Below are 14,525 nucleotides of genomic sequence, written 5' to 3'. Positions count from 1 at the left end.
CGGTAGGTCACATTGACTCACGAGCGCATCCTTTGGGAACTAGTCGGCGTTGTCATGTTTGATGTACGGAGATGAACATACGAGCAGTCTACTTGTTCATTTTTCGTTCGCGCTGCTTCAGAGTGATGATGGCAAACAGTTGTCTGGAGATGGAGCGGTCGCGGTTACCCCGACAAATGATTCACAGTGTGTGTGCAACTATTTGATAAATGACAACGTGACCGCCGAGTCTAACCTCTAAATACTGTATTGTCTCTTGTGGCCGAGAGATGGTCATAAATATGCGACACATTGCTGACTGTCAGCTTCACAGATGTAGCATGCTGTTGTCCACAAATGTGGGAGCAGAGACTGAAGAAAGAAAAATATGATAACATTGCACATGTTCTCCCCGGGCACTCCGGTCTCCTCCCAAATTTCAAAGACATGCATGGCAGGTTAATTGGGCGCTCCAAATCGTCCCTAGGTGTGCTTGTGAGTGTGGATGGTTGTTCGTCTCTGTATGCCCTGCGGTTGGCTGGCAACCAGTTCAGGGTGTCCCCTGCCTACTGCCCAGAGCCAGCTGAGATAGGCTCCAGCACCTCCGCGACCCTTGTGAGGAATAAGCGGTCAAGAAAATGGATGGATGGACAACATTGCAAAATACATAAAAAGAGGCTTCAGAATCCTGAAAAATCTATCCGTTCTATAGACTTTGGAATACTGCGGGCAGGTGTGTTGAATGCACTGAAAGTTCCCCAGATGTCAGTTTTACAACCTGGAAGTCTTCAGTGGCTGGAATATAACCCACCATCGCGTCGCTCTTCCACGCCCGACAACATGGCCTTCTAAAGCGGCCTTGCCAGTGCGAAACCCCTGCCCACACATTGGCTGTCACGTCAGACTTGAAAAAAATATTTACCTCACTCTTCTACTGTCACGATATGGCTGTGGTGGATGGACCCAGAGGAGGAGAAAACAGGCAGGAAGAGGACTGACAGTAATTAGAATAACTTTATTGACAGGCTGAAACGTGAGTAGACTGGTCGTGACGTGCATAAACTGGGTTTGACGTGGGCAGACTTGGCAGAACATAGACTGGCGTGAACAGACTTGGCGTGACGAACGGGGACAGAACTGGCATGACGAACCTGGACAGATGTGGCTTGACCAACGTGGACTGACTTGGCAAGGCGTGGATGACTTGACTTGGCATGGCGTGATGCGGGGACTTGGCGTGGCGTGATGCGGAAACTTGGCGTGGATACTTGGCGTGGATACAACATACAATGCTCCCACACCCGCATGAAACAAACACCACTCCCTTATACCAACACGAATGAGACAATAACCAGACACACCTGGGAAACACAGCAGGCAGAGGGCACTAATTAGGTCACACAAACGGGGAGGGGAGTCACACACAGGTGGACAAGGTTAACAGTGACGAGACTAGGGGAGACAAAAGACAACACAAACGCACAAAACCAAATTAAAACCCAACCACCCAAAACCGAAACATGACATCTACCTTCTTTCTGTGACCTGCGTGCACTCATAGCCGACAACAAGGCGCTCTACAGCAGCCCCACCAGTGGACTATCTGAACGAAAATGCATTTTGGGGTGTCGGCATACCTAGAAGGTAACTGCTGATGTGAATGAAGTCGCTCAAGTTCTTACAGTATAGAGTAGGTGTGTCTTCTTCATTTGAGGGCCACATACAGAAAATCAGAAGGACGCAAGAGCCACATATGTTATGAAGATAAATTGTGTTTAGTCCTAAAAAAAAAAATCGTACAAATAATTTATTTGTGCTTGCTTTTGCATATCTAGAAAAATGCTACAGTATATCAACCAATTTATTTGTAATAGTGGCACCCATTTATTTCTACACCCTCCTTTCTTACTTTTACTGTCTCCAAACATTTTCTTTAATTATTTTAACTGTGTCAAATGCCATTTTTAGTATATGTTGCGGCCCACTGAAAAATGGATGGCGGACCGCAAATGGCCCCAGGCTGTAGTTTGGACACCACTGCTATACAGGAAGAGTGATTCATCTGGGCCCCAAGTGTGTCATTGGACCCGTTTTTGCCGCACCCCAAAAATCTGGAAAACTTAAATGGAAAATGAAATGAAAAATAGTTTAACGCTATATCTGAGTACATCGTTTTCCATCGTTGCACATTTTCTGTAATTATATTCAAATATGCATGATGTATCTAGAAACAAATCTCTGAATTCACTTTGCAGTCTTTCATTTTGAACTTAATGGCTCTCACATTTTAATTTATTGTTTTATAACTTAATTTTAAGATGCTTCCTTAGTAGGGTTGGTCCTCCAAAATCTCCTAGTTCAGGGATGGTGAAAATCCGTATGATACCACTTCCATCAAGGTTTGTAGGATTGTGACAGTCCCTAAGGAAATTGACCAAACAAATGGTCGCGTCCAGAACGGAGAGAAGACATAAGACCTTGTCTTCTTCTAGCAGTAAAGAATCATAAATCAGCTTCAAGAATGGGCTAAAAAAAAATCCAAGTTCATGGTACTCTACAAAGTCCTTTAGGGTCTAAAAAGTGACTGGTGCTGCAGTTGTAGCCATACTGTATGTCCTTGACGCGATTGTCCTTTCTCAACCCAGCATGACGGCGACTCTGGCCAGCGTGGGAGCAGCCAGTATCCCGAGCGCCGGATTGGTCACCATGCTGCTGATCCTGACCGCCGTGGGCCTCCCCACACAGGACATCAGTCTGCTTATCGCTGTCGACTGGCTGCTGTGAGTCAAAAGGGGTTTGGCGGGTTGGTGTCATTAAGTCATTAATGCAGAGGAAGCTCAATAGAAGTGGGGGACTTGTAGATCCTAGACTCAACTCTGGCTTGAGTCACCAAACTTAAGACTTGGGTCTTGCTTGGCTAAAACTTATCGAAGACTTGACTTGACGTTGGCATGGTATTCATGAGACCTAACTTGCCAAGTCTTGCCAAGTCATGAAACTCAAAGATAAGAGTCATGACAATTACAACATCTCACTTCATTCACCTCTATGCAACCCACAAATATAATAGGTAAGCTATATTAATTGAGAAGACGTTCAAGTATTCGGCAGTCGGAGACGGTCAATGATTGTGGATGTGTTAGAACAGCTACAGATGCTGATATTTTTTGTGATTGATCGACATTATATGATTTGACACAAGACTTACTTAACCCAAATAATGACTTGACTTAACTTGGTTGAATTGAATGAGGACTCCACTTGACTTGTTTGCCACAGTAACTTTGGGACCTGAATCTTGAGACGTCTTTACCAGCAACCTCCTGGTTTGTAGAAGATCTTTCTAGTGCAGATCAGTATGGTCCTTTAGGAATGGTTTGCTCGTTAAACACTCTGCTGTCCATTGGTTGGTCATTGACAATGTGGAGATGTAGGTTTTTGCCAAGTAAAGATACTGAGTACAAAGTTAATAAGCAAGATTGGATGACTTGTTTAACCCAAGTAATAACATAAAAGAACACACCACTAATAACTAATTTTCCAGTATTGGATTAGGCATTGTGTATAAAGAATAAAACTGCAAGTATCTCTGGCTTCTTATTTCCTGAATTTTCTTTCAACGTGATTAATTATCAAAATAAGAACATACCGTAGTGAACGCCATTATCCTGGTAACGTGATCGTGATGACGTATTCGGTGTGTAAACGACAGCCATCATTCATTTGAATGGGAGTTTGGCTGACGTAATGGGCAAGAACAAGGCCATCAACTATCCCAAATTCTGCACCAATTCTGTTCAAAGTAAAATCCTCAGCACGTCAGGTTTCATGTCATTCCGTGTGGGGGTGGGGGGTTGGCCTCTCCTAATGTGGGCTAAAGCGTGCTTAGCACACGACATATAGCTTGACCTAGCAGAGTAAAAGCCACCCGGATGTTTACCGTCCAGGTTAGGGACCGTCCACAAATTTCCAAAGTGAACAATGTCAATGGTGACTTGACTGGTAATTTGCGCCTCTTTAACACGCAACTTATAGACGGTCCCCAACTTCGACTTTCTATGAGCCGGCCGGCCGAATGAGTTCTTATCGGTCGCTTTTTTTGGCTGGACACAAATGTTTGGCAAGTCCTCCGTGGCTGTGCTTTTGAAGAACTGCTTTTTTGCCACAGGACATAATTCCACCTTTGATGTCCACCGTGGGACGCAATATTTCCTCATCTCTTTGTTGTCACTGGCAGCCATGTCTTTCAATGTGTATTTTACACACGCGCTACGTCATGATGATCACGTGACTGTTCAAAATGGCCGAAACTGAACTTAATGCAGAAATATTCACAAAAAGTGCTATCAAATCATAATCGCTCAACATAAATTGAGAATTTTTTCAGGGAAGAGTTGAAATTAACTATTTCACAGAATAGCTGGTTAATTTTTCATAAGTCTTATATTCTTTTAACTTTAAAATCCATTAGTTGATGTTTGTCACTGTATCTTGAGACTGGCTTTTTGAAGCTTAAGACTAAGCTTATGACTCACTCCCTTTACCATTCAGCGACCGGATGCGCACCTCCATCAATGTTGTTGGCGACTCGTTTGGGGCCGGCATTGTGGACCACTTGTCCAAAGCGGAGCTCCAGGAAATAGACGCGGCCGAAATGCAAATTCTTCCGGTGGAGGAGGAACTGGATTTCATCCCGCCACCACCCATCCTGACTGAGATGGACCTGGTGGACCCGCTCAAGCCGCCCGAGCTGCCTCCCCGTTCTCCCAGGCCTCCCAAGCAGAACCACCACGGCCACGTCCTGTCACAGTCCCACTCGGTCACCTACTCTCCGTCCCGTTCTATCCGCTCCCCTTCGCCGCGCTCTATCCGTTCACCCTCCCCGCGTTCCGTGTGCTCCCACTCCCCCCGGCCTTTCCGCGCCCACTCACCTCGCCTCCTCTGCAGGACGGAGCCGGGCTACTGTGCCCTGCCCAGCCACGACAACCAGGTATGAGCATGCTCTGTGCTCCCCATATTGGTTCAGTGTTATTTTATGTGGTTTTGGAGTTGTTCCTCTTCTATGTTCTAAGTAGCTGACACCACTTACCATACTTACTATATATCCACCTATTGGTGGATATATAGTAAGTATGGTAAGTATGTGGGATTGTTTGATAAATTAGTAGATAGATTGGTTAAGTAGGTCGTTAGTAGCTGAATGGGTGCATTGGTAGGTATTTTAGTAGAGATGGTCGTTATGGAGGAAGATAGAATGTTGGCTTGATTGATATATTTGTGGGTTTGTTGGTAAGTACTTTAAGTCAGTAGGTCATACTGTCGGGTGGGTAGGTAAGTTGATGGTAGGTAAGTTGATTGGTAGGTATGTTGAAGGTTGGTAGTCAGATGGGTGGGTAAATGGGTGAGTAGGTAGTTTGGTTGGTAGGAAGTTATCTCGCAACATGGGTGGGTCAGTTAAATAGATTTTAGTTTATAAACATAGGTAGATTGTTGGGTTGGTAGCTAAATTGATGGGTAGGTACATAGCTTGGTCGGTCGTTAGGTAGGTAATATATATAGATGTGTTGGGACCGAGTAGGTCGTTTGCTTGATAGCTGGTAGTTCAATAGTTGGTAGGTAGTTATGGAGCTGGGTAATTTGGTCGGTTGCTAGGTAGCTAGATGGCTTGGTAGACGAGTGAGTCGCTAGATAGGTAGAAAGGATAGATACAGGAGTATTGGTAGGTATATTGTTGGGTGGGTTGATAAATAGCTAGATGGCTGGGAAGACAGGTAGGCACTTGGGTAGATTGGTAGGTAGGCATATTGGTATGGTGTATACTATAAGTAGATGTATACTATATAGATGGTAGGTCGATTTTTGGTAGCTATGTTGCAGTAGCATAAACAGTAAATAAGTAAGTAGTTAGATAGATAAAGAAAACATTAAAGTGTGATATATTGGTCAAACAGTTAACCTGCCTGGAATGACGTGTTTGTGTGTGTAGCTCCCCACCCTGCCTCGCTGCTACCGGGACCGCGGCCGTCTGCACCGAGAGAGCGAGACAGAGGAGGAGGAGGAGCGAGAACGAGAGCGCGTCCTGGGCGAAACCAGCGACGGCGAGGAGAGCGACGACACCGCGTACGACCGGCGGCACGCCATCCAACCGTGCGACCTACCGTGAAGACAACTACTAACGTCCACTTGTTTCAATTCTTGTATTGTTACAATCAAAACACTTTTCATTTGATGCTAAAATTATTAAATTAATTTATCTCTCACTGTATTTGAGTCATCTTTTTGAAAGCAAAAGGCTCATTTGTGAAAGCTGTTTGGTATTTTCACTTATTGCGCCACCCTCAACTGGACCGGACTGCAAAGTCAAAACGTAGTGTCTCGTCAGCCAACCCTACACCAAGCAACACTAGGTGCGTTTCCATTACCCTCAGTTTTGCACAAAAGGCATGTTTCGCAAAAGTAAGCTGGTAATGGAAACACCGGATTTGCGAAAAAACTCTCAAATATCGCAAAAACGTTTTTGCGCTCTCATGAGGTGGTTTTTGAGACGTATCGAAAAAGAAGTATTTCGCAAAAGTGTAATGGAAACACTTTTTGCGCATTAGTTACGGTTACGGAGGAAAGGAATGTAACACGTTGTTTCTGTGTATTTTTAATAAACTTTCAATTACTATTTGTTTTGAGAATGTTTAATTTCGGTTTTGTATTTTCGTTTTACATGCTGAAGTGATTTGTATCGGCTACTGCACGTCATGAGCGGAAAAGAGAGAGAGGTGTAATCGAGCGAGCCCCCTTCGAAAAGTTGGAGAGGAGAGCTTGAAATCCTGTCCTGCCATGTCTGGTTAATATAGCAGAAAACATCAGAAACTTTTAATAATTTGTAACCCGCCTTTTACCCAGCTTCTGCATGAGAACAGCATTTCAGGATTAAAGGAAGTAGGAAGTACGCGACCACTCGCTTTCGTGTCAGAATTGCTTGCAATGCCGACTGCCGAGGGACATGCACAACAACACCAACACTAAATGCCCGAAACCGCCCGATGAGGGGTGAGTGTTTTTAAAGTAATATAACTACACCGGGCGTCCGTCTACCGTAAACATCATGAGCACCTCCTACAGAACAGCGAGGTCTCGCGGGACGGGACATTCCGAGAATTGCGCCTCAGAAGCGAAACTCTCTTCAATGGAAACACTGACAATTCGAAATTGTACTTTATCGAAATATTACAATATCGCTTTTATTTTTGCGAAAAGGGGTAATGGAAACGCACCTACTGTTTGGTCCAGTTTGGTACGGAATGGGGAAAGGTTCTCCATACTATATCACTTCTTGCCCCTGAAGTTGAGGTACCAAAATGGCAGAACAAGACAGTGTCCTCCATTTTGTTTCACCTTCAACAGGACTGCATAGTGAAAATGTGGTGTCTCACTTATCCTTCCATTTCTCATGTTTGTTGACTCATTGTTGCCGAAATACATGAGCCACACAGTTTTTTTGTGTGTTGCCTTTTAGTCTGGTTTTATCTTGTTGATCTGGAACGTACACCTCCCACATCCCGACTCTGCTTGAATGCCTTTTTTTTTTTTTTTTTCTCGACGTGGCAGGTCTGTGTGCACTGCAATAAAACTCCCTTCGAGAGTTCCTTTAAGAGTAGCGTTTTCTTGTTACCTTCTGTGGGAGGATTTGCTGTGCGAAAGAGGGTCACACGTCACAGATAAAGATAAAAAATAATAATAATACAAAGAAATTACTGGACAAACACACACAGTCACGCACATCATTGATGAGACAAAGATACACATATCAACACACTTAATCCTCTCAAAGAAGATGGAGCGATGGTAGATGGGATGGGGGGGCGGCAGATGGCCAGAAAGACGTCAATCCTTCTCATTCTTCCCAGACAGCATAAGAGCCCTGGATGATTGCGTGGTAGACCCGGTGTGTGTGTTTATGTGCTGCAGTGTTTGTCTATGTGTTTGTTTGCATGCTTGCGTGTGTGTTGTCAAGTGAGGTGGAGGTGAAAGTTTGCTGATGTTCTGACGCATTTCATTCAACTTTGGCACAGTCGTGCGCTAATCTGGCAGGTAGCGCGTCACCATGACGGTACACAACAGAAAATGGCACACAGAAGTTGGGTTTATGTGTGCAAGTGTGTGGTATTGCAGTCATTGTCATTTACAGGAAAAAAGACGGGAGAGGCAAGGCGGAGGCAATTGTTTGGCGTTGTTTGTTGGGGGGATTACAAATGCTTTAAAAGACCTTAATGTCAGTATGTCAACTGATAGGTATGTATGTTGAAGGTAGTTAGCCAGATGGATGAAGTGCGAAGGGTGGGTATAATGATGGGTGTGTAGGTTGGCAGATTGAGGAGTTAAGTAGTTATGTCTATAGGTATGTTGGTTGATTTCTGCGTAGGTAGCTTGGCAGGTAGATAAAAAAAACAAAAACAAAAAAAAAAAAAAAACTTTCTGCTGCGTCATGACTGTTTGGATTTTGGATTCCCCACCGGCTTCCTCGCTGGCTCGCATTTTGATTGGCTGCACGTCACCGTCAATCTGCTGCGCGGAGCGAAGTCGGGCCAAAAAATCCAACATGTTGGATATGCCCGATTTCAAGTCGGGGGTCCTTCCAAGCACCGATATCGGGAGGAGCCGTGTGTGGTGTTTGTATCTGTTTGTATTTATTTTTAAATTATTCATAAGACTACCTTTCAGTTTTGTAAATATTTATTATAGTGTGTGAAGTCTTACTTGAGTTTTATTTTATTATTTTTATTATTATTTTTTTTTGTGAGAATTAGGCCATCCAGTTAAGAAATGTGCATTGTTGTTGGTTGATAAAATCTGGATGAAGGATATTTTTATATATATTTTAAAAATTTTCCCCCTTGAGGGATTGCTACCTAATTATGGTCAGGGTTTTTTCGTGCCTCGGTGACCTTCAGAGCTGTACCACCAGGAGCTTCATCTTCAGGTGGGACACCCAAGTTGGACAGGTTTGAAGGGAGAGGCCAAAGTGCAATTCACTTCTCTATGTTGGTGCTGGACACACAGCTAACACCCCAATTCAATCAAAAACAGTGTTACTATAAGCACAGGGAGAGAAAAGTTCTGGCGCATGATGTGTACATTTGATGTCGCAATCACATTTCTGACTGCCCCCTGAGATAAGCCTGCTTACAACCGGCCCTGATGGTTACGTTTTTTTTTTTAGGAAGGTAGCTATATTGGTACGTAGGTGGTCTATATCGATTGATAGGTAGATAGTTCAAATATGAACTATAAGCCCACAAGTAATGCGTGTGTTGATTTTATTCACTGTACTTCATTCATGCTGAGAAAAAGCGACCTCTGCTGCCTTCCGGAGTAATTACACCACTCGCACTTTACCGACATCCTTCCTCATACATGAAAGCTATTTAATTTATCATCAGCGGTTCTGTAGACCTGGTGGTGTGTTGGCTTCGTTGGTGGGGGGAGATGCCGGTTCGACCTGGCAGACCCAAACGTATTGTGAGGGTCTGCTGGGAACGTCTGGCGGAATCCCCTGTCAGTAAGAGTTTCAACACCCACCTCTGGCAGAACTTCTCCCTTGTCCCGGGGGAGGCGGGAGACATTGAGTCCGAATGGGCTATGTTCCGCGCCTCCATTGTTGAGGTGACCGATCGGAGCTGTGGCCGTAAGGTAGTCGGTGCCTGTCGCGGCGGCAATCCTCGAACCCGCTGGTGGACACCAGCGGTAAGGGATTCCGTCAAGCTGAAGAAGGAGTCCTCTCGGGCCTTTTTGGCCTGTGGGACTCCGGAGGCAGCTGACAGGTACCGGCTGGCCAATCGGAACGCAGCTTCGGCGGTTGCTGAGGCAAAAACTCGGACATGGGAGGAGTTCGGTGAGGCCATGGAAAACGACTTCCAGACAGCTTCGAGAAAATTCTGGTCCACCATCCGGCGTCTCAGGAGAGGAAAGCAGTGCACCATTAACACTGTATATAGTGGGGATGGGGTGCTGCTGACCTCGACCGATTCTGTTCATAATTCTTATGGACAGAATTTCTAGGCGCAGCCGAGGCGTTGAGGGGTTCCGGTTTGGTGGCCTCAGCATTACATCTCTGCTTTTTGCAGATGATGTGGTGCTGTTGGCTTCATCAAGCTTGGATCTCCAACTCTCACTGGAGCAGTTTGCAGCCGAGTGTGAAGCGGTTGGGATGAAGATCAGCACCTCCAAATCCGAGACCATGGTCCTCAGTCGGAAAAGGGTGACGTGTCCTCTCCGGGTCGGGGATGAGATCCTGCCCCAAGTGGAGGAGTTCAAGTATCTTGGTGTCTTGTTCATGAGTGAGGGCAGGATGGAGCGGGAGATCGACAGGCGGATCGGTGCAGCGTCTGCAGTGATGCAGACTCTGTATCGGTCCGTCGTGGTGAAGAAAGAGCTGAGCCAAAAGGCGAAGCTCTCGATTTACCGGTCGATCTACGTTCCAACCCTCACCTATGGTCACGAGCTGTGGGTCGTGACCGAAAGAACAAGGTCCCGGATACAAGCGGCCGAAACGAGTTTCCTCCGCAGGGTGTCCGGGCTCTCCCTTAGAGATAGGGTGAGAAGCTCGCTCATCCGGGAGGGACTCAGAGTCGAGCCGCTGCTCCTCCGCGTTGAGAGGAGCCAGCTGAGGTGGCTCGGGCATCTGGTTCGGATGCCTCCTGGACGTCTCCCTGGGGAGGTGTTCCGGGCATGTCCCACCGGCGGGAGGCCCCGGGGACGACCCAGGACACGCTGGAGAGACTATGTCTCTCGGCGGAGCTTGTTGAAGTGGCTGGGGAGAGGGAGGTCTCGGTTTCCCTCCTTATGCTGCGTTCTCACCAAAAGCGAGGGACAGCAATTCGGCGGCGCGTTTGCATTGTAGTCAATGGAGTTCGCGCGCAACGGAACGAAAGTGCGTGGGGCGGCGCGGAGGACGCGTTTCGCGCGTTGGGACGCGGTGCGCGGCAGCGAAAATCCGCACATTCGCGACGAAAATCCGCACATTCGCATATTCGTCTAAGTTCAAAAAATTTAACTTTTTTCGCGTTTCGCCTCGCGGTAGCCAATCGGCTTCGAGTACGGGCCCCGTCACACACAGCGTCCTCTCTATTGTCACCCCGAGCGCAACAACAAGGCCAGCCGTGACAGAATGATGATCAAGAAAGTGCTGGTAAGTCTGTTTACTTGCTTTTGAACTATACCGAGTTAGCAGTAGTGCTTATTATTAACGCCAAAGCTATTTTTAGCTCAAATGCCGGCCGCCCGATTGCCACTAAAAAAGCGAAAGTGCTATTACGTACATCAAAAAGGTGAAAATAGTGCCACGGCTGTTTAGTCCCAGGAAAGAAGTGAAAGTAGTTGGCGGTGCTCACTTTTTGTTGACTCGCTAAAGTGCTCCACTTCCTTGTTCACCAAGGGACACGCCTCCTCAGCTCCAGTGAGCACGAAAGCGCGAATGAGCAGCAAGTGTTCCAAAAACACTCTACGCGGATTTGGTGAGAACGTAGCATAAAGCTGCTGCCCCCGCGGCCCGACCTCGGATAAGCGGTAGTAAATGGATGGATGGATGGATGGATGGATGGTTCTGTAGACTATGGAGCTGTTTTTGTCAGAGCCTTCCGTGCAGTTGATTTAGTAGGCTACAATGCAAGCAAACATATATGATTTATACAACAAATAAATAATCATAAATAGTATTTCGATCTGTTTTACACAAATATGTATGCCCAAATCTGTATTTTATTTTATTTTTTTAACATCAAAGCCAATCTGAGTCTCCACAAACATTGGCAGCTTTTCTCTCTGTGTGACATTCCAGAACTAAACGCTTTCTTCTGGTCGGGATTGATTTAAAACAACACACGTTTACAGACAGATTAATTATTAATCAGTTATACGTGTGTGAGGGGGGGGTATGAAATATTAATCTAAGGAGATCCAGTATTCATATTTCAATCTCTCCTGTTGCTAATTAAGGTCACCAGAAGATTACACACAGCTGGTGTTTCACAACCACAATAATTAAGATATTATTAAATTAGTGTCAATCAAAAGTGGGCATTCATCATGTGTACCTAATGAATTGTCCTTAATGGGAGTCTTGGCCCAGAAACGTCAATCGTGACTCCACGTCAAAACAAAGCAAATCAAAGAACCATGTGGCGTCCATTATAGCATGATGATTATTTCAAGAAGGATGTTGATGTCTGTTGATGTCACCGCTTTGCAAATGAAAAGCAGCAGCTGGACCAGCCTGCAAATCTGCTGTGAGTTTTATATAGTGACGTCTCATATTTGAATGTCCGAAAAACGTAGCCCTCAACTCCTCAATACCAATACCACACACAAGCACACGCACACATACACACTCAACCTGAGAATTATGTAAAAAGGGGAGCTCATCCGTACTGAGTGGGGGGGGAAAAGGACTGTCGTACATAGTGTGCAAGTCACAATGTCAACAGGCATGTTCGAGCAAAGAAATTTATTGACACTAAAGTTCATGCAGTTGTTTGCACTTGTTACCCTCATTTAACTCTTTGATCGCCATAAACGTTTAAAAACGTTCAGTATAATCCTAGGATTGGCCGCCATAGACGTTAATTGACGTCTACTATATTTTTTTATGGAAACGGGTGGAGGAAAGCCTTGGGCAGCTGTGCTCCAAGTATCAAGCCGATCGGGTTACTATATGAGTATTCCTGGCCACTAGATGGCTGTGATGAGTCTTTTGGACAAGATCGGGTAGGAGACAACAGTAGAAGAAGAGAGGCTGAGCTAGAGTGTTGAGGGGGAGAGAATGGCTACCTTGGCTAAGGGAGTCAAAAAGGCTACAGATGGCAATCAGCTCACGCTTGATCCTTATTTTCAAAGCTCAAAAGCATCGACCAGTGCTCAAGAGCACAGTGATGACGGGGTTAAGTCATAGTTGAAGCGGTGACGCGGCCGTTTCGACCACGTCCTAAGGCCCCACTGGCTAGCGATGCTAATAACGTCCTAAGGCCCCACCGGCTAGCGATGCTAATAACGTCCTAAGGCCCCACCGGCTAGCGATGCTAACACCGGAGAAAAGTGGTGCACAACCGAGCACGTCTGCACAGATGACGTTTCATCGGACGATGACGACTACTATGGGTCCGATGCAAGACAGTCTTGGACAGTCTTTCGTCCTCCAAAGAACGTGAAGGTAAGCGCTAACATGCTAAGAGATTGCTAGTAAGATTACTTTTCTAACTTTTCGGGCGATCTGCTAGCAGCGTGTGTAAATGTGCTGATATACACTAAAACATCTATTACCTATACAAACGTGAATGTATATTTTATAGATCGTGCTCACAGCAACGTCCGACCGCTGGTTCTACGACAAAGAAAGGTAAAAAAAAAAAAACGTTTTCAATACACCGCAACAATAAAAGGAAAGTCTTTCGATAGTATTGTAATTGTATATGTTTCTTTCAGCTCCTACTCAAAGTGACCCTTCTCACAGTGAGCAGAACAAAGGTAAAAAGAAAAAAAAAAAGAGATTCTCCACAGCACTAATAAAATATTTGATGGTAAACGTCTTCTATAATTTACAGAATGTGCATCAACCAATACATCCAAGAAAAAAAGGTAAACATGCACACACACACACATTGCATCACAGTGCTCTAAAATAATATATGATATTGAAATGTATATTTGCAGATCCCAAAGTCTGGCTGGCATGAAGTTGATGAATTCGGCTGGCAGCCAACCATCTTCCCCTTTGCTGCAAAACCAGGACCAAGGGATGCTGCAGCAGAGCTGAATTCCCACCTGCCAGCTGACATCCTGGAGCTCTTCATCACGGATGAGCTTCTCCAGCACATCGTTCATCATACCAACCTCTACGCAAATCAGTCCATGCAGAAGCAGACTGACAAAAACTGTTGCGCACGTGTAAATAGTTTGCAAAGAGTTTTCCAAATTATTTGTTCGGATTTCTACTGTTGCATGTAAATAAACTGTTATTTTGCAATCCAAAAACATTTTTTATTGTTGGGGTAGTGTTTTATAGAAGTGTAGGTGTTTGTAGAATCACTCATGCAAAAAAAAAAAGTGCCAAATTCACTAGAGTGCATGAAATAACATCGTTTCACAAAAAGCTTGATTTCTCCGTATTTTGGAAGAAAATAGAGGATTTGGGTGAAACGAAGCTGTTTTCTATTGTTGATTACTGAAGATCCGAATAAGGTAGAAACAAACTTTTTTTTTTTTTTTAGATGAAAGATGAGACTTCAATCTTTCATCTGGTAGTATCCGCGTTTCCATAGTCCTAACACAACATTTTCTGTGGAGCTTGAAAGATCGGTAAAATTCTGTAAATCAGCTGGCAGTATGGGGTTACCTTTTCCGAAAATGGCTGGCAGTCAAAGAGTTAATGTGGCAAACAAATTACTTGATGCAGAATTAATCAAGCATAGTTAGCAGCAGTGTTGCTTTTAAATTTACATCCACCATCTTAAAGTTGCAGAAAAAAAGTGTGCTAAAGTAGTCAAGATGCAAACACACTA

At 45.0% G+C, this 14,525-nt stretch overlaps 1 protein-coding gene and 1 long non-coding RNA gene across 2 annotated transcripts in view; both read left to right on the top strand.

The window, feature by feature from the left end:
* slc1a9 (solute carrier family 1 member 9) overlaps nt 1-6,239 on the top strand; it is a 48,927-nt gene extending 42,688 nt beyond the window's left edge. The window contains exons 14-16 of the mRNA XM_077531621.1: nt 2,625-2,759; nt 4,531-4,969; nt 5,966-6,239. Of these exons, the coding sequence (XP_077387747.1) occupies nt 2,625-2,759; nt 4,531-4,969; nt 5,966-6,142 (751 nt within the window). The 3' untranslated portion in view covers nt 6,143-6,239. The remainder of the gene's footprint in view (nt 1-2,624; nt 2,760-4,530; nt 4,970-5,965) is intronic.
* Nucleotides 6,240-10,373: 4,134 nt separating this feature from the next.
* On the top strand, nt 10,374-13,868 carry LOC144025501 (uncharacterized). The gene is made up of 5 exons (XR_013284898.1): nt 10,374-13,177; nt 13,317-13,363; nt 13,450-13,491; nt 13,569-13,602; nt 13,678-13,868. It is a non-coding gene; the product is annotated as an uncharacterized LOC144025501 (long non-coding RNA).
* The last annotated feature ends 657 nt before the right edge of the window (nt 13,869-14,525 follow it).

Source organism: Festucalex cinctus, chromosome 1 (genome assembly GCF_051991245.1).
Source record: "Festucalex cinctus isolate MCC-2025b chromosome 1, RoL_Fcin_1.0, whole genome shotgun sequence".
NCBI lineage: Eukaryota > Metazoa > Chordata > Actinopteri > Syngnathiformes > Syngnathidae > Festucalex > Festucalex cinctus.
The sequence above is the reverse complement of the archived record's forward strand: the minus strand, read 5'-3'. Positions and strand labels throughout refer to the sequence as shown.